Raw genomic sequence first — 20,666 nt, forward strand, 5'->3', positions numbered from 1 at the left:
TTTTTTGTAGTTTGATAATTAGAAATTTATTAATAACTAAAAAAGTTATTAATTGAATAGAATGCTAATAATATTATAATTAAGAATTTTAAAGCTACTTATCAACATCACTAGTGATCTTCTAATGATAATTATAATTATATCTTAATTTAAGATATAACTCGTGTGAAATATGAAATTTAGATATAACTATACTAATTTAGAATGCGACTCAAATAAAATATCAGTAGTAAACTTATTGATCTAATTATAATTAAATCTTAATTAAATGTACTCTTATTCTTAATTAGATCTTAATTAATTAGATCTTAATTAAATCTTGCTGATTATTGTTCAAGTGTGGAGTCAAATGTTTTCTTGTGTGGAAAAAGATGATGTTAATTGTTTATCCTTGCAATCTTGGTTCTTGGAAAAATGGAGTTCAAGAATTATGTTTATATTAATATTACCAGTATTGTTGTTTTAGAATGTTACACTTGAATTATTTTACTATTTCAGATTGAATTTTACTGTATTTTTTATATTTTTTTAATAAATTTATGATTAAATAAATATTTAAATGGATCGGGAGAGTTTGTATTTAATTCTAAACAGATTTAAGACGAATTTAAATATTATTAATTTATTTTTTAATAGATTCAGATGGATTCGAATACTTATGGATTCGGGCAGATGATTTCTAGCAGAGTACCAGCCACCTTGCCATCCCTGTACTGTACCATTCCCTTTTATGGCCAAAAGTACAATCACTTGACTTGAAAGTTAAGCTGGGTTCGCTTTTTGGGACAAGTCTTCCTCAATTACAGGACGACACGTGTTCCCTCTTTCCTTGCATATTTTTAGATGGGCCCCAATCCTACTCATACCGTCAAACCCTATATTTGACAAACAACGTCAAATTTTATTTTCTTTTTTTTTTTTTTTAATATTAGTTTGAACTTTTAATTTTTAAGCTTTAGGTTTAGGCGTTCATTACCCAAACGGGCCGTAAGAAAATCCGTTAGAATAACTCTTCAGCCTAACGGCCCAAGTTGTATTTTGTCTTATGCGCTGGCTCTGGCACTGTCTAACACCTGTGAAAACTCTTTATTATGGATATTTTAATATCAAATTGGAAATTGTAGTAATTTTTTAATCAAAGAATCCAAAAAAACTAATTCATAGAGATTTTACAATAAAAATAAAACGTTAATATCAATTAATCACAATAAAGTATAATTAAAATATTCTTTTTCTTAATATTAAAAAAAACTATCAATCTCATATAAAAATTATCAATTAATCACAACAGTTTGAAAAATCAAACTTTTTAGATTGATATTGTTGATTATATTTAGTTCAATTCAATTTGCGTTTTAAAAAAATTTTAATTTATTCACGAGTAAAAATCTCAATTATTATATATGCATGAATTATTAATTAAAATTGGTATTAAAAAATATAAATATAAGTTAATGAAATAAATAAAAATTATATGGCGGAGGTGAGGATTGCGACAAAGTTTAGTAAACTTGGAAGATGTTACGGGAACTATTTTTTGGCACAAAGTGATGTGAGCTATGATAATAATAATAATAATAAGACATTAATATTATTATTACTGTGTACAAAGTAAATAAAAAGAGAAAAAGCTAGTCTTTGCCGTCTGATCAAAGTCCCATCTCTCAGCTTTCTCCGTGGATTTTCTGTTGTATTTGCCTTTGCTTTCCCCCTCCAACACTTCTTTAAAATCCCACTACCTAAAATTTCTGAGTATGTCTGCTCTCTTTTTCTCCATTTTATTCTGTCTTGATAGAGAAAGTACTAAGAGAGTTTTTTTTACCTTCTTTCATCTTCTTCTTGTTTCTTGCTCTGCAGACTGCACCTATCATCACCTTGTTGGTCCAGTTTTAGTTCATTTTCAGGTTTGTAATGTGAATCTAATTTCAGTTATTAATATTCATATCTTTTGTAGTAAACATATAGTTGCTTTAACTCGTTGTTTATCTATTATATTCATATACTTGCTCTCTTTTTTTTCAGAAAAAAAAAAAAAAATTTATGTTTTAAATATAATCAAATTGATACATGAGAATTCTTATTTTCAAAAATTAATTATAAGATTTATAACTTACGATCGATTCTGTTTTCATCCAAAATAGAGGACTAAAGTATTTAATGAATCATAAGTTTCCTTACAGCGAGTTTTGAAAAACAAAGATCTTCATGTGTTAATTTGACTATAATTTAGGATCCGTTTTCTTTTTTTTCAAATATTTATTTCAAATATTTTTTAATAATATCGATCTTTTTTTTTTTAAAAAAAAAAGCAAGAAATTAGTTTAATCCAATGCCAAAAAAATAAGCAAGAAATATTGCTGTAAAAGGATAATTTATTATAGTGTCATTTTGTTTTCTCAATATATATACATATAGTGTAATTTTGCAGGGAAGGAAGAATAGAGAAATGAAATGGGGAAAGATTGATCTGCCTGGCTCCCTGGATGCCAACTAAGAAACTTTGTCAATGGAAATTGACACTTTCTAGTTGGCATCAGAGGAGTCAAGCAGGTCTTCTTACTCTTCCTTACATGCTCATCAAAGCAGCAGGTTTGTTTGTTCGTTTTAAGTTATAAATTCTTTTATAAAATTTATTTATAAATAAACTTTTTATATTTAGAATAATTCAAAATTCAAAATTATTTCTTCTATTTCTAATGGACCGTCTATTTTCTAAAACTGGGTTCAGAGAACCAATGTTAGCATATACATACTTCTTCTTCAAATTCATGCCTAAATGCAAGTTCAATCATAGTATTAAACTCGGTGGTACTTTCGGAGATAACTCTTAAGCTCATTAATTCAATAAGTTAGATATTTAAATTATTTATGTTAGTTCTGCAATTTCAAAAATAATCAAATATCATCTTAGTATGTTTGGATCATTTAAGTGACGTGAATAGACTATAATATATTAATATGATTCATTAAAGATATGTTAGAGAAATAAATTAAGTTTATTATATTAATTTATTATGGACATAAAAGTGTAATATTGATGATAGATGAGACTTTTGGCTGTAAATCCCAGTTAGGAAATTACTGAGATTAAATTGTAGTTCAACTACACCATTATAATTAGGGTAAAATATAATTAACTCCTTAAATTGCATTTAAATTAACACTTTAAATTTTTTTTAAATTTGAAAAATAACTATGACGTTTCTGATTTATACTTCAATCTTACTATTAGTTCATTCCATTTTAAAAAATAAGCTCTTTACGGTTAATTAGACATGTTCTTTAATGGGATATGCTCAATTTTAATTTTTTGACGGAATATGTCGATTTTATAGATGAAAAAAAATCAGATAATGAGATAAAGTTTATCATAGTTATTTTTTAAATGTATAAGGATTGAAGTATTAATATTAAGGTTTAAATAATGTATTTATTAAATCCCATAAAATTTAGAGAAACCCACGTGTTAATTTAAAAAATGTTTGCCTTAAACTCAATTCTCTCTCTCCATGGCTTCTACTTTTTACGTTTCAGAAATCAACTGTAACAAGGGACATCAAGAAACTTTTACCAGAGATCAAAGGAAGTTGTGAGTAAAAATAAATAAATAAAACTTAAAATGAACAAAACTCTATACAAGTTCCTATACAGTTTACAAGCTCTTGCTCTATGATCTTTTGGTATATGATTTACAAAAGAATGTTGTTTATTCACTTCTTTTTCTTGTTCTCGTCAAGTTTAAGAAGCTGAACAGGAGCTGCTGGTATTCTAATCCACCATTCTCTTAACCGTCTCCGCCACCTATCGCTGCTCTCTTTTCTATAAGGCATTTCCCTCGTAAAGGCCTCCAAAAATATCATCAGAATTAAGTATCTTGAAGGCACCAATGCAACTGTAACAGAAATGAAAACTAGCAGGAGAGCAATCCTATCTGTTGCCTGGCAAATAAACAAAAATAAATGAAGTAACACACAGGTACGCACTAGCCAACAATCAGTTGTTTGGTTTAATTACGACGGTGGAAATTCTGAAGCAACTCATATCAAAAACTAGAAATTAACAATTTTATCACAACAAGATGCAAATGTAATGTCTGTTTCAGTCCAATCCATTATCTCAAACACACAACTACTTAGTTGTATGGTGCTCTTTTCAATTCAAATAAGTTATAAAGTGGCTGAATAACCACTCTGAACAACTTTAGTTTCCATTTCCTGTCCGATGACGTGAAACCAGATGCAAATGAAGATGCTTAGGACATAGTAGCATCCTGACCAGGGACCATGTTAAACAAGTAAAGACTAGCAGCATGCAAATAGTGATAAAAGCATAAAGTGATATGCACAACATATCTTGCAAGAAAATATAGCAATATATGCACATGTTTCGCTTATTTCCTGAAATTTTATTTTATTTCATTTAAATGCTAAATATTCTGATAATGCAATGAGCTCAACCGTCTAAATATGACAGTTTCAAATTGATTAAAAATTCCATTTCACCCTTTTGTGTTCTTATTCAAAGTATAAAATCCCAATTCATAATGCTAACCAAAATAATTGTATTTCAATATTGATCATATCTCAGTTGTGAACCCCGAACCATAAATACCTTGAGGTATTGGACATTTATACAAAAATTCAAATTTTATTTCAAATTTTGAGTGTGTTTAAGAAGTTGTAGATAAATTTGCAAAATTACAAAATTACATCATACGTATCCTATCCAAAATAATCATATAAAAAAAGCTCCCTTGTTGCTATTTTTCTTAGATAGACGAGATTATGAATATGGCCAGGACATGTACCTGTGGAAGAACAGCAAACAGAAGAGCTCTAATCTTCAGAAGAATAATATTCCCAGTCTGAATTAGTGCTTCAACATGTGTCACAGCTTCTTGCAATGTCAGCAACTGCTCCACAGCATTTTTATTTGGGGGAGCTCTAACTCTAAAAGCTTCCAAGGGCTCCTTTTTGTTGAAATGCCTTTGGAAGAACATGAAAACCGCAGAGCATATGAAAATGGATGGTAATATGAATTTGATCCAACCCCTGTACATCATTATGAATGATAACATTACACTTGGTTTGCTGATTCAAGCTATCAACAAAATTTTAAAATCTCTTCAATAGCAGCACATGTGAACTTTTAACTTTTCTGCACAAGTGAAACTATTGCTCAAGAAAAATTACCTTAAAATAACATAACAGCCTACAACCAGAAGCACCATTGATTTAAATGGATCTTCCCAACAGGCCAAACGCTGAAGACAACTAACGAATTCAATAACTGGAAACATCAGTTCCTACAATGAAGAAAACAATGAAAAAGTTTTCAAGTAAAAATAGTCAAATTTCTCCACGAAAGCTCCACATAGTTTCAAGTTTAAAAAAAAAATTACGTAATCATCAAAGGTTATCATGGACAGAACCAACCAATAAAATGAAAACCTATCAAGTCTCTTCATATTTTCTTCTGGTCTTGTGGTTGGGAACGGGGTAGGTGGGGAGGGAAAGGAAGCAGCACATTGAATTTTCTGGAAATGGTATTTCAATTCAATGACTATCACCAAGTGGAACAGTATATCAAAAGAAGAAAATCATGAATGTTAGGTTTTGGAACCCCACATTTAATTAGCAACTTGATTGATAATAATGTTTTTTCCTTCGATAGAAGTTCATATTAGTTCGCTAGCACAGCATCCAGGATTGAAATGATTAATAGGCTTTCCATCTAAAAGACCAAGGTAAAAGTTCCTCCCTTTTTTTTTTGGGGGGGAGAGAAATAAATCCCATTTTTCATGATGATAAAAGTTGTCAAGCAAATAGATTTACTATTTTTTAAGTCATTAAATCAGTCTAAAAGTTATTTTAGCAAGGAAAATAATAGCAGGCAACCTTCATTACTGCAACATTTGTATCAATCCCTTCAACCTTCACTTTGTCCACAGTTGCTTGTGCAGCTTCAGCTCTCCCGATGTCTGACACTGACTTTTTCACTGCTATCTCCAATGGATTTGTCTCACCAACACAAAGATCTCCTATTTCAATTGCTTCTCCATCTATATTTGTCTCCTTTTGTAACATTAATCCAAGTCGTCTAAGAGTCAGAAGTGCAACTGGTGAAAGCATTGGTTGCTGCTTTGCATTTGCAAATCCATTGACGCTGCGCGGGGAGGCAGTTACATTTAGAAGAGCCAGACGACTTGATAGAGTTTCCAAGATCTTATCACCCTTAGGAAGACTTTCAGCCAGTTTGAAAGCAAGTACAGTTTTGTAATGGGACGAGAAGAAGTGGAAAGCTTCTCTAATTGCACGAGATCGGAAGATGCCTAGAATAGCCCTTGCAAGCACCTCCAGTTGCTGAGTTTCTTTGAAGTTGTTTTTTCTAATAAACTTGTATGCATGCAGGATCTCTATACTTATATCCAACCAATAATCTCGTCGAGAATTACCCTTAAATTCAGGAAATTCGAAATAAACAGGCTCTGCTCTGTGAATAAAAGGAAGAAGGGGAAGAAGTTTAATATAAGATTTTCATACATAAAAGTAGTGAGATACATTGACACTTGATAGATAACACCTACTGATCTCTTTATAGTACAAAAATTCTACATGTCAGGATAAAATATAACATACGTGGCAATTGATTTATACATCACAGCTTTATCAAAGAGGCGAGCGCCCAATGGTCCAGTCAATTCAGGTTTTATGACCTGTTTCATATCTGTTGCCAGATCATATCTAACAGCTTTATCGTATATACCAACTCCCAGTGATTCAAAGTATAGAGCAAAGTTAGTCAGTGTTAAGCGACCTACACAAAAAGAGTTTGATGAATACAGCACATCAATATTTAAATTAATAGACATACAATCATTAATCTTTAACCATGTCTAAGTCAAAAATCATCCATGATGTCAAAAGCAAACATTTCTATTGCTATGCATACTCATATAAAAGGCTGCATCAACAAGGTTAAAAGATTAAGATTTAGCATAACTAGGATATAAAATTTTAGTTCATATGACTTTGAGCTGGCTAAACTTGGCATCTCAGTAGAATAGTTTTTACAACTTTGAAGATGGCATCTTTAAGATAATTAGCTTTTTCAGGGACAATTTTCAGCCAATATTAGCACACAAGACGTAAACAAGTCAGCTGTACACAACAATAACAATGGTGATGATATATATTTAACATGGATTATTCATCTTTAGTCATAGAATCTCTGATAGATATCAATTTAATAATGTCTGGGTCAATGTCATCAGTGGCATCAGTGTCAACCAAAATAAATAGTCAACAGCCTTGAAGTTCCAGCTGAGGCATTAACGGGATAAATTTTACCTACGAAAGGGCTAGAATTCAAATGTTTTGAAGTGATGAAAAATCAGGAGGCACATACATAGATGCACCCACACACTTGCTCACATGCAAGGATAAGCATTTGCGTTCACACACTAAGATTCATCGATGCTAACATGTATAATCAAAATTCAATACTACTTTTACTCATACTACTTACATAGAGTAGCGTGCAAAAAAATATTTTAACCAGAGGTTTAGGTCTAAAGTACAAATCTGAATCCACATGGACACAGAAAATTATTTTATCCCCATTTCAGTGATTTACCTGGCCATGCTGAAATTCCAATATGCTGCAGAATTGGTTGAGTGGGCACTGTCCCATCAACATCTAGGATGATCTCTCCCTCAGCGAGCTGAAGATTGGAAATCAAAAGTCCTGGAGTACTCTTTGCTCCCCTAATAATCCTACAAAAGAAAAGGAGACTCAGTACAGCATTTAAATGTATACACAATAAGTCAAAAGCAACAAATAAAATTTAAGGGGGCAAAAAATAAAGGTGAAGATGTTTACAGCTTTTGGTCAACAACAGAAATGCAGGCAAATGTGCAACTAACATTTTACCATATACAGACTTCATCTAAAGAGTGGATCGATATATCTTAAATGTTAAGGGCAAAATCCTGTTTCAAACTGCTTGAACAAAAATAAATAAGGGATTGGTTCTTCAACACTTTTCCACTTTCTCACAACAACATTCATTTACTAACCTTCCGCATGAATGGAGAAACACACACACAAAAAAAAAAAGGTAAAAGAATTCTATCATTTACAAATGCCTTAATATTCAGTAATACAAATTTTGCATGCAATAAATGCATTTTATATCCTTTCCATATACTTTCTTATGGATAGAACACAATTTTTTATGCATATCAAAAAATCGTAGCCAATATTTCTTTTGGCAACCAAAAGGACACTAAAAATGAATTACAAAGACGTATCCAAGACATGTGAAAAATTGAACTAAGAAGAGCAAGTTCATACTTGTCAAGATTGTGAAGGTATTTATCATAAATAAGAAAATGAAGTCGTTCTCCTGAAGTACTCGTAAGCGCATCAAAAAGATTGTGGACAGTCATTACATCTGCAACAACAGCACAAGCAGGAGCTATGCGGGCAAAAGCCTCTCGGCCAACGGTTTTTGTGTCATCAACCTGATGGTAAGGATGGAACAAAATCAATGTGAATGAATGGTAAAGTACACTTGGAAGCCCTACGACTTCACGTGATAGAATGGGAATATACCTCAATCTCAATATGTAAAATGAAGTCATGAAAAGAACCTGAACAGCCATATTAGTGGAACTTGAATAAAACAGTGAGACCCCATCCTCATCCTCTTCTTGCGGATAACAGGGAGAGGCAGTTTCCTATATTTGAAATCAAGTTGAGAGAGGCATTATTAAAATGAAGAGCTACCCCCGATATAAACAGTGTATATATATTGTATATATATGTATATATATAGTGAGAGAAGATAAGAAAAAACGGCAGTCTCACGTTGAGTTGCGGATTGGATTCAAGTTCAATACTGGGGCTCTCCCAGGCGAGCATCATATCATAGGTCAAGCGACGAAATTCTTTGTCGCTTAAATAATCAGGGCGTCTGGTGACCCAATTGAGCGCTTGGTAAGAGCAGAACTCGAGGAAGTTCCTGGCATAAGAGAAGAGCTGCTTAACGCTCTCTGGTAGCTCAATGTCGAAATGGTGCTGTAACTCGTGGGTAGGGACTCCTAGGATTCTGCAATTCAGTGCAATCACGTTACAAATCAATAGCTCCGATAATTGGAATAACGAGGACGCAATAAAAGAAAAAACAAGATTACCTGGAACAACGAGTGACGACGGAATTGGCAAGAGGAGAGAGTTGGGGAATGGGTCTGGGGGAAATTCCAGGTGAACCATCTTCGCTTGAATCCGATAATCTCTTTCTGAGAAATAGCGATTTCAAAGATTGTTGGTGATTCCTCATGAAAATCTCAAGCATTCCCATCTTAGCTGGGCCTTCCATCTCATTTTCTTTTTCAATTAAAATCGATCAAATTTGCAATTCAAACAACTTTCTCACAACAATCATGGAATTGCACAGTAATCACAACCACCATCACCATCACCATCTTCAAATAATTTCTGCGCCCTGCGCCAAGAAGACAGTTACTTGTCTATCAACTCTCACAAGACCAACAACCAAACACACAAAAAACGGATCTCTAAATAAATTTTCTTTTTACCTAAATAGTTAAAAGTGTTTTTGTTAAAAGATTGGGGATAGCAATGGGTAGGGTTCGGGTTGGATAGTGCGATACCCATATCCAAATTTATCCTCAATTCTCGTACTATTCTCCAGAGAATGTTTTACCAATCTCGAAATCCAATGGCTTGCATATACCCACGGTGCCCATGGATACCCATTTATCCACTTGATTCATAATTTTTTAAAATTAGATTATATTGCATTAAAAAATTAAAATATTTATCTAAATAATTTATATAATACATAAAAAATATGAAAATAAATTAATACATAAATAAATGTTTGAACAATGGTAAATTAAAATTTAAATTTAAAAATTGTCTTCTTATCGTAATACTTCACTCAAATGTAACAGTAGCGTACTCTTCAAATGCAATTATAACAAAAATTAATTAATAAAATAACTGAACACTCATATAACAAAATCACTAAACTTAAAATATTATTATATGCACACTTCAATCACTATTATCATATGATTTTTCTCCATTATTTGAAATTAAAGTTTAAATGAAATATTAGAAATTAAATTTTTAAAATTTGACTAATTTAAATAATATATGAAAACTATAATGAAATTAATTTGTATACCCTACGTTAAATTAAAAGTAAAATTACAATTTATAGAGATAATTGACTATATGTAACTCAATTTATTAAAAATTTCATACTATAATTAAAAAAAAATTTTTGAATATCTGATGTTTGAGTTTCGGGTACGGGATTTGATTCGGGTTTATAATAGTAATACTCATACTCTATCCATACCCAAAATAAAATTTTCAAATTTTACCTATATTCTACCCGAACCTAATCAAAACCATAAAACAGATTTAACTGGTTTTGGATTGGCTGTATACCAATTGTGTCGGGTTGATTTTATCATCCCTAGTTAAAAGAGGGAAAAAAAAAAGAAAAGAAAAGAGAGAGAACGCGATTTGTCTTCAAAACTCTTACATCAAAATATTCTACTTACAATTGTACATAATGATTAAAAGAAAAATTATTATCTAGTCCTTCGATTTTGATCAAGTAGACTAATCATTCCCCAATTTCCCCATAACACATATTATACTCGTAAGTTTTGTCTCCATCCACCATGTAAGTCACTCTGTTTATATATGTATTCATGTTTAGCCATGAGTCAAATGATGCAGTCATGTGTCGATCAATGATGGTCTGGTTGGTCTTCTCACTTATGTAAAAAATGGGAGATCGTTCAAATCATTTTGACCGCGAAAAGAATAACAGAGTGTTTCTTCTTTTATATTATTTTATTTTCTATAAAAGAAATATTTATAGAAAAGGTCCACCTTTTATAATAGTTACTTTCAAGAATTTCAAATTATTTTCTCTCCCTCTCTCTCTATATATAGTAATATTCTGTAGGTCAATTTCTTTTATTGTCATTAAAGAAAAAGTTGCAAGATTGCATGCTGCACATAACATGAACTGCAACCTAGGAAAGTAAACTATTGAAACAAAATCCACGGTGCTTTCTCAATAATCACTCAAGACTTAATACTTGAAATTAGTGTATCCTGTGGACTATATGTTTGGACTTGGGTACAATTGTTGTTATAGGTGGCTCAGTATGTCAGTAAGATTGTTACATGCATGCATTCTTTTCCTCTGGCCTCTCGTTTAGCTAATAGTTAACACCAATTGGTTTGGGATTAAAGCTCACCTGAGTTTACAGCTAGTAGTCTCTATGAAATAGGAGGCTGAGGAAAATAAGGGGTTTTCCAATTCATTAATCATGGCTGGAGTACTCCGATTGTTTTGATTAATTTTCTCAAGGGAATAATATGCAATGTGTTAATATATTTACCCAAGAATATTTCTGCGAAGGTTAATGTCCTCTTCTTGATTCTTGAGAACAATATTAGATACAGGAATGTTAAAAACATTCGGGTCTTTATAACAATATTCTTTAGACCCTGCACTATGATCTCTCTCTTAATGGTTTTATTTGATCTGAAGTCACCACACGGGGTGCCTGTAGTCTCAATCAATATTTGACTGGCAGCCTACATATTGATGATGATATGGAGGAGGACCTAGAGACTGATCCAGAACTTGACATGGATAGTATGCAATGTGAATGCCTAATGAAAGGAACATGACAGAACACATTGGTTGGTTGCTGCAAAAGAATAGGTATCTGAATTTCCACCATTTCTTTGCCCATAGTTAGGAACTTGTGATAGGAGCTGAGAATCCATTTACATGCATCCTTTTGTCATCTTTTTTGGAATGCATCTTCTCTGTAATATGGTTTGCCAATTCCTAGTGCATATATAAACTGTTGTGTACGCTTTGTGACATGTAATGTAATAAAGTCCAATGTTGTGCTTAATTTTATCTCACCTTCTCATTTTCCTCTAGATTTATTGCATATTTTGATGTTCGTGTAGTCTTTGGATTAGTATTTTTGAGATTTTGCTCTAGCTTTTACAGCTTTATCAAAAGGAGTAAATTACACAATTTCAAATGGTTTGAAAGTAACATAACCTTGTACAAGATGGATCAGCAAACAAAACTGAGTAAATAACGTATATGAGGGAAGAAAAACCCCTTTTTATAAAAAATTGCTTTAGATGGAGATGCTTTGTCTTTGAATATTTAAATCTCAACAGGCAGATCTGAGACAGTTAAAAAAACTTAGATATATATAAAATAAAAAATAGCTTTTCAAGATAGTCTGGGTGGTGTAGTTGGTTATCACGCTAGTCTCACACACTAGAGGTCCCCGGTTCGAACACGGGCTCAGACAATTTTTTACTTTTTTACTATTTTTTGACTGTACTTTGTTTCTTTGCCTCTGTCATTAAATTCACATAGCTAGTTCAAATGCAGTTACGTTACAAAATGATTAAGACAACGTAGTATGCAAGAGCAAAAGGGACTTTCATGTTGGGAACAAATAATCTTTAGAAAGGGAGACCTAACTGCCACCTTTGGATATGTTGAAATTCAGCTTTGAGAAGCAACTGCTTCCTGCACAGCAAAGTTTGAATTCCCATCCTGAGTTTCAACACCATAAGCCAATGACTGTAAATGGTCATTATTTGACTGCTGACGGGGGTTGTTTCTCCACCTGTGCCCGCCTGTAAGTAACAGGACTTATCCCTTGGAACATAATTTGCTGTTGCAGGAGATGGCTCAACAGGACCACCTTGCCCATAAACTGGATGAGTTGACGAGGCCGTGACCTGGATGGTTGTCCACAAACCCATTGAACTGGCTAGTACGGTAAACCATAATGTTTTCTTTTAATACAAGGAAATGCATTTTTTTTTTTTTTTTTTAAATTGGTTGTATTGGGCCAATGTTAGCCCATTAAAATTGAGGTTCCATGAGCCCATTGTCCCGAAGGATAATGACATGATCCATCAAAACTTTTCTTCCTTTTTAAGTCATAGCTTGACTTGACCAACATGTCACATCATATTATTTAATAGATTCCAAAATTTTTATTATCATATAAAAGAGTTATTATTTGTTTGTGTACTGATAATGAATTAAAAAGAATAAATAATTAAGCTTTTCAAGTACTAAAAAACAATAATCTGGTATCAAAAAAATATTATTAAGACATGGAAACTATATATGTACCAATAAAAAAGCAAAAAATAGTTGAGATGTGAATCATAAAAAAATAAATGAAATTATATTGTTGGGAATAACATAAATGAATCGGTCGCATCCAGTCATAAAAATCAAACCATGGCATGTACCTAGTATTGTTTTTCACATGGGATGGAAAATCTTATTCTTTCTTTGAATAAAAGTATATGGAAGTTCTTCGGTCAATATGGGTCCCAGAGCTCAGCGTGCTTGGACCGGACTAATATATTGAGGGTTCATTCTTACTTACCAGATACTATTCAAAGGGACACTTTGAATCAGTATGATTTTGTAAGTAAAAATTAATTTAAAAACAATATAAAAATTAAGATTAATATATTTTTTTTATTTTTCATAAAAATGAGTAAATAAATAATTATAGAAATAAAAAAAAAAAAACTTTAGAACCATTTAATAAAATTTTGTTTGTGCATTTGGTATTAATTAAGAAAACAAAGTTTTGTTCAAAGAACAAGGGGGCCACCCCAAAAGTCCTATGCATTGAAAAGTGACAGGACAATGCCATAACGTCTTCTAAGTCGATGAATGTCGGACTACGCCTCCGCCAAATGTCACATCTTGATGTTGTTGAGAAAGGTAAAAGCTGGCAAAGGTGTATTCAGTCAATTCCTTTCCAAAAGTTCCTTTTCACTTAAGGTTCAGAGTGCACGCAATATCCTTCCAATGATGCTCAAGCATGCCTCCAATTATCGTCGTGATTATTTGAATAAATTTATATCTCAAAAGATATTAAGAACTAAAAAGAGAACGTATCAAACTAAATTGAAAAAAGAATTTTAGTCCGATTTCAATTCTTTTCAGAAACCGAACAAATTTTTTGCACAACTATTATGTAATGAAATCATTTAATCAGTACATTTCAGTATAACTATTTATATAACTGTTATAATTTAAGTACATTTCGTTGAATATATTCATTAGAACGATTATTTATAATTTATTTTATTATAAAAGTACTTTAAAAATTTAATATTTTTAGTTATAATTATTATATGTATAAAAATAGGTTCAAATCACTGTCATACATATACAGTATTTGATGAAAAATTTTAATAATTTCTTACAATAGATTTTTTGACAAAATGAAATAGTTACAAAGTTGAAAATAATAACCATTTGATCCAAGATCTCGTCATATGTATAAATAGATACATATATAAACTATTGATAATCAAAATTTTTTTCTTTTTTGTGATAGTATACCAAAATAAAAAAAAAAAAAACTGAAGTTAAAATTTGTACCTCAGTCGTTAATAATAATAATAATAAAGCGAGAAGTTTTCAATATAACAATATCAAAAAAACTATTGATAGCATGATGGTAGAGAGTCTTTAATAAATTATTGATAATAAAAGCAAAACAATCTTTGATAGTAGCCAAAGAAAATATAGTTATTTGAAAGATTAAATTTTCAATTGAGTTATAATTTAAATATTTGTCCTTTTTTATCGTAATAATAGATGTAATATTAAAATCAAAGTATAATAAATTTTTAAACTAAAAATATGCAATAACTTTAACGAAAAAGGAGCATTAAATGTATAAAAAATTACAATCATGATTTAAATAAATTTTTAAAAAAATTAATAAATTTATACTAATTGAAAATTGATCAAAAAATTTACTTAGCAGATTAATGATAAAATATTAATACTTTTTAGAGAATGATAAAGCTAAAAATAGCTAACGGTATTAACAAAGCAAACAAAAGGAAATATAAGAAAAAAAAATTTCAATTTATAATTTATAAGTTTAATTATTTTGAAATTTTAAATATAAAATAGTTAAATCTTTTTGTAATAAAATTATAAATATAATTGATTTAAGTTAGACTCAATCAAAACTTCTACAATAAAATTTTCATTCCTGATTAAGATTGGATAAAATTTTTCGATTACAATTTCTAATATATATTTGATTTAATATTAATAAAACATTATATATATATATGGCTAAATTATTTTTAATGATATTTTTAATTAATCAACTAATAAAATTAAAAGGTTTATAATTAGAATAAAATTAAATTATTTTTCAATCAACTAATTAAATTAAAAGTCTGCAAAGGCATTTTAAAAATCCAACATTCCCCCATTCACACTTTTATATATACTATTGTTTTTATGACGTGTGTTGCACGTTGACTATGCTCGTTACATACTCATTTTTGTAATTTTTTAATTTTTTTATCTATATAATATTAAAGTATGAGTTTTTGCTTATATTAAAATAAATATAAATGGTTAATTTATATTACATTTTGCCGTACAAGGTACTTGTAATGCTACTTTTTATGTATTTAATTTTATTTTTATATAATTAAATGGTTTCAAACTGAATTAATAATGGTAATCATTTTGGCTAGTGTAGTAGTATTACTTATCTAGTATATTAGAGAAAGGAATATATGCCCACACATACACAATATCTTGAAACACCAAAAAGTGACATAAAACGGAAATATACAGTTCTAGTTTTTTCCAGTTTCTTAAACACTATATTATTTCAAGTCAAATAAATTTAGAATATAAGAGAAAAAAAGCAACAAAATTTAAAAAATATTTAATCATTAAGAGGTCATCTATTTATTTTGCAAGGAGATATAAATCTTTTACTAAATTAAAATGATAGTATTATTAACAATAAAACTCTTTTTAGAACTCACCAAACAAAAAAATTCAATATATATATATATATATTATATTTTTAAAATTAAAATTTTAAATTGTTCGTTAATCCCACACATACATACGTCACTTTTTTAAAATAAATTAGAAAAGAAAAAATTTAAAAGTTTTGAAAGGTTTAATTATGTGTATTCTATTTGAATTTTTTTAAAAAATATATCTAATCAAATTATACAAACATAAAGAAAAAATATTAATAAAAATAATATATTTTTTTCTTTTTTTAACTCTCTTCTAAATAAAATATTATATATATACTATTCGAAAATTGATTTTTTTTAAAAAATATATCCAATCAAATAATATAAATATATTGAAAAAATTATTAATAAAAAGAATAAATATTTTTCCTTTTTATTTCTCTCCAAAACAATATATTTTAAATTATAATTAAAATATAATCAAATATTTAAAACTAAAATATAAAAACTTTCAAATATCTCCTTATTATATATATTTATTATTAAAAAATAAATTTAAAAAAGATAAAACTGAAAATATCTTAATTATTTATATGTATTTATTTAAAAAATTATTTTTATAGATATATTGGATCAACTAATAAAATATAACTATGACTAAGGTTATTTTAGCATATTCTAAATTTCATTGAGGGCACTATTGAAAATCTCATCATTCCCTCTTATTTCTATATTTATATATATATTATAGATGGAGATTATATTATAATTATTTAAATCTAATAGATTTTAAAAATATTAAATTCTTTTAAAAAATAAATTTTACGATGCATGCTTTAAAACTATATACATGATTATATATAGATGATTATTAAATTTAAAATTATTAGAATTTATAAATATTTTCCAGCTAATAAGATTTGATTAAAGTAAGAAACTAATATAACAAATAAAATTAAATTACGTAGAAATTAATATAACCAATTAAATTACTTTTATTTTTTAACCAACAAAATTAAACTTCTTAAAAATATTATATTATAATATAAATACAAAACAAATTGAAATTAGAATTGTTTTTAGTAGAAACAATATTATATATATTCAAATTTTAATATTGTGTGGTGTCGTTTATTATTTTATTCAATTTTTAGTTTATTGAATCATATATGTATAGGATTTTAACGTGTGGATATTAAATAATTTTAATTAACCAATAAAAATAATGTTATATATATTTATATTATAATAATATTAGAACACATACATGCATAGGAATTCCGTATTATCTGAGCTAGAAGAAGCAGGTTGAGCATTTAATTCCTCAACCAATACTATCAATTCTCAGACCTTTAATTTTACAACTTGCAATTGTTCTACAAAAGATGTGAAAACTGTCAATTTGTTCCTTAAAAAAAAAACACTTCAATGCGGTTTTGATGGAATTCAAAATTTCGATTTTTTTTAATATAAGTTAATTTGAATCCATTATTTAAGAATTTAATTTTTAAATTTTAACTATTTTTTGGGTTAATTCAATACAAATTTATGTTTTTAAGATTTTTTTTATCCTTATCTCTCTCCTAATCAAAATATTTAAAATTTACAATTAAATATTATAAATATTTTTTAAGATAATTTTTTAATTGGCTATCACTAAAGCCATTTTAATATATTTTAAATTGTAGTAAGGTCAAAATAGGAAATTTTATTATTTTCCCCTCATTTCCACTTTTATATATTGTATAGATATATATATAATTTGAAATTTTTATGCATGAAAAAAAATTATGATTTTTATATTATAATTTAAATATTGAAATTCTTATGGCTATCTTACATTTATCGAAATACTTGAAACTAAAAAGATAAAAAAAAAAAAATATTATAATAACAAATGTTAATCTTACAATTAAAATAAAATTTAAATTTTTATTAATAAAATATAAAATAAAAGGAGGAAGAAAAGAGAAAAGGAAGTGAAAATAGGTTTTGAATTTTGGTTATAACTTTAGCAACGGATAAAAATTCCCTTTCTAACCTGTTTGTGGAACCAGCTCTCTGCAATTGAAGGAAAAATTAATTTAGGTTATCACTTTAGAAACGGAAAACATTTCCGTTGCTAACATATGATTAAGTTAACTAATGTAAGCAATCTACTCGAAAGTTATTACATAATTTTAATCGATAAATAAAATTAAAAATTTTCTAATTAGAGAGTACATCTCTTTTAAATATTTTATGATAACGCTATTAAGGAAGAAAAACTTATAAGTTTGTAATTATTCACGATTATTAAATAATTACAATTAATCTATAAATTTATAAATCTCAATTATAATAAGTATAAATAAAAACTATTTTATTAATTTATAAATAGAGAGAGTTAAGGTTATACTTACAGCAAGAAGAAGACACGATTGTAAACTCAATAATTTCAAATTAGTAAAAATTTAATGAAAAAATTCTTGATAATTAAAAGAAACAAATGTTTGATAGTCAGAAGCAATTAAATTAAACATATATATAGAGGTGTGATAGGACAAATTTTAAATTAGAATGAGATTAAATTTATAATATTAATATAATAAAAATAATAAATTGATATCATAATTAGAATAGGATTAGTAATGATAATTTTGTCAATTCATAAATTTAGCAGGGGATTTTAGGAACTTAAAATTCTCCCTTCATTCGTACTTTTATATATATTAAAGATTGATCGTTGTTGCATGATCTATTAAATAAGGAAATAACTTAATTTACATTTATGTTCAACAAAATTTTGTTGCTAAATTTTTAATACATATTCACTAAGTAGAATCGTCCAAATTAACCGCTTTTATTCTAATTATAATGAGCCTTTTAAAAACAATCATAAGTTCAAAGAGCATGCAAGTGGATGTCTAAATCAAAGAAAGGACAGTGAATTTTGTAATGCTTTCACTTTAACGAGACAATGAATTTTGTAATGCTTTCACATTAACCTAATATTATTTTCATCAATAATTATAATCTAACATATTCCTCTTGAAAAAGTTATAATAATAATAATAATTTATTTTTAATTATAATGCTTATTTACTATACACACGCGTATATGTATATATATATATATATATATATTTTCGAACATACCTCTAATTAATTTTATAGAAATATTAATTAAATTTTGGATCAATGGTATTTACGTAATCTCTGAAGTTGTGAGGACGTTGCAAGTTTTAGTTAAGACAAATTAACAAAAACAAATGTAGGGAATATGGATAATTAGCTAGCTTTAATTTAATTATATCTTTTAATTGGAATATTACAATAAAGATGGAACAAGAACTTGACAAAGTTGAAACAAAATTACAGAAAGAGTTGAAGGCTTCCATCCCTTTCTTGTATGTCTTATATAGCTAGGTATTCTGGTATAGATAGTTAATTCTCACAAGATGGAACAAGGAAAGTAGGGATCAGGGTCCTTATAGCACACACATTGGAACTGTGGTAGAGGGACACTGCCCCCCCACGACACGACGACGGGCGCTTCAGCTTTCTTTTCTTCTTTCTTCTCTTCTACATCGCTCACGCTTACTAGCTCTGCGTGCACCATCTTACACTTTGGTACTACACAGGTGAGAAAGTTGGGCCATTTTGCTGACTTCTTCCTTAGCGAAGTTGTAAGTTTCACTGGGTCTACTTCTCCGATCACTTCTAGCTGGTTTTTATCCTTTTCTCCTAAAGCCACCGCTTGCACTCCTGCTTGATGCAATAATCAGGAAAAGTTAGTAAACATATAGAAGTAATTGAAACCAAGAACAAGAACCAATCAATTCTAAGCGTTTAGATAAAGTTTCTGTGATAATATATCAAGAACAAGAACCATTCAAACCAATTCATATCTCTAACAAGTTTCCAGAAACACAAAAAAGCAGCACGCTGTGTAATTTGTAACTTACCACGAACGCCAACCGCGATTTGCAGAGCCTTTTTGCGAGACTCGTCGCCATTCATGGAAACCTTGATCACCATCTTTTTCTGCAACGGTTGACAGAAAATTAAGCAATTTTTATATTGCACAGTATATAAATATAATGAAAACAAAGTTTCCGAATGATCGATGTATGTGTAAATATATACGAACCGGCATGGTTTTAATTGTTGATTAGCTGGAGTTTACACCAAACTAATTAAAAGCTTCAAGTTTTGTGGATTAATGGCGGCGGTGGTGGTGGTGGTGGAGAAGGATTAGTTAGTGACTCTATTCTGCTGTGGACTAGGTATGGTTTGTCATGCTATTTTATAGGCATGAGGCCATTATTTTTTTTTTTTTTTAAGGAAGGCATGAGGGAATTTCTTTCTGTTCCTAAAATATACGTGTAATAAAAGTCAGCTAGTGGGCTTGCTTAGTTGAATGAACATTCTTAAAATCTTAGTAAAAATTTTAGTTTTGGCTAAAAAAAATAATTAAGAAATTAGATCTGTTACGATTGATTTTCTTACTAACGCAAAGAATAATACATCTACTATTACCATAACTATTTTACTTCTATTACTACCGCTGCTACTACCACGGTTATTTTTACTACTGCTATTGTTATCTCTATTGCTACGACTCTCAAAGTTTATAATCGTATAAATGGCTAAACACAATAATTAATTAATTACATAATTATAATAAGTGCCAAATACCATTTGGATAAAAATAAATAAATTGCAAAGTAAGAAAATTCCCGGTATGGCGAACAAAAGCTTTCATATTTAATATATAAAAATTAGAAATGTTAATTTTT

General features: G+C 29.0%; 2 protein-coding genes, 1 long non-coding RNA gene and 1 other non-coding gene across 5 annotated transcripts; 2 read left to right on the forward strand and 2 right to left on the reverse strand.

The window, feature by feature from the left end:
* Positions 1-1,776: 1,776 nt before the first annotated feature.
* LOC110010587 (uncharacterized) lies at positions 1,777-3,876 on the forward strand. The gene is made up of 3 exons (XR_016320110.1): positions 1,777-1,904; positions 2,429-2,589; positions 3,738-3,876. It is a non-coding gene; the product is annotated as an uncharacterized LOC110010587 (long non-coding RNA).
* Positions 3,588-9,636, reverse strand: LOC105643395 (polygalacturonase inhibitor (DUF639)). Its single transcript, XM_012228507.4, has 10 exons — positions 9,198-9,636; positions 8,872-9,112; positions 8,655-8,741; positions 8,356-8,525; positions 7,636-7,775; positions 6,639-6,816; positions 5,898-6,492; positions 5,193-5,305; positions 4,808-5,051; positions 3,588-3,938 (listed from the first exon to the last, which is right to left on the reverse strand). Exons 1-10 carry the CDS (start codon positions 9,380-9,382, stop codon positions 3,711-3,713), a joined length of 2,181 nt encoding a protein of 726 aa, XP_012083897.1. The 5' UTR covers positions 9,383-9,636; the 3' UTR covers positions 3,588-3,710.
* Positions 9,637-12,327: 2,691 nt separating this feature from the next.
* Positions 12,328-12,401, forward strand: TRNAV-CAC (transfer RNA valine (anticodon CAC)). Its single transcript has one exon. It is a non-coding gene; the product is annotated as a tRNA-Val (tRNA).
* A 6,747-nt stretch (positions 12,402-19,148) lies between these two features.
* LOC149497383 (heavy metal-associated isoprenylated plant protein 16-like) lies at positions 19,149-20,176 on the reverse strand. Of its 2 annotated transcripts, none has more exons than XM_089719384.1 (3): positions 20,018-20,176; positions 19,833-19,911; positions 19,149-19,635 (listed from the first exon to the last, which is right to left on the reverse strand). In XM_089719384.1, the coding sequence occupies exons 1-3, from the start codon at positions 20,021-20,023 to the stop codon at positions 19,319-19,321; spliced, it is 402 nt and encodes a 133-aa protein (XP_089575510.1). In that variant the 5' UTR covers positions 20,024-20,176; the 3' UTR covers positions 19,149-19,318. The 2 variants fall into 2 exon arrangements, with proteins under 2 accessions (XP_089575510.1, XP_089575511.1); XM_089719385.1 differs by having other exon boundaries at positions 19,149-19,632; positions 20,018-20,174.
* Positions 20,177-20,666: the final 490 nt, after the last annotated feature.

The sequence above is a fragment of the Jatropha curcas genome, chromosome 3, assembly GCF_041381405.1.
Source record: "Jatropha curcas cultivar XTBG-Jc1 chromosome 3, XTBG_Jcur_1.0, whole genome shotgun sequence".
NCBI lineage: Eukaryota > Viridiplantae > Streptophyta > Magnoliopsida > Malpighiales > Euphorbiaceae > Jatropha > Jatropha curcas.

Coding starts and splice junctions, on each gene's coding strand:
- LOC149497383 (XM_089719384.1), bottom strand. Junction 19,636..19,832: donor AATCGCGGTTGGCGTTCGTG/GTAAGTTACAAA, acceptor TATTGCATCAAG/CAGGAGTGCAAGCGGTGGCT.
- LOC105643395 (XM_012228507.4), bottom strand. CDS start 9,382: ATGGAAGGCCCAGCTAAGATGGGAATGCTTGAGATTTTCATGAGGAAT. Junction 9,113..9,197: donor GTCGTCACTCGTTGTTCCAG/GTAATCTTGTTT, acceptor ACTGAATTGCAG/AATCCTAGGAGTCCCTACCC. Junction 8,526..8,654: donor CCACTAATATGGCTGTTCAG/GTTCTTTTCATG, acceptor CCTTACCATCAG/GTTGATGACACAAAAACCGT.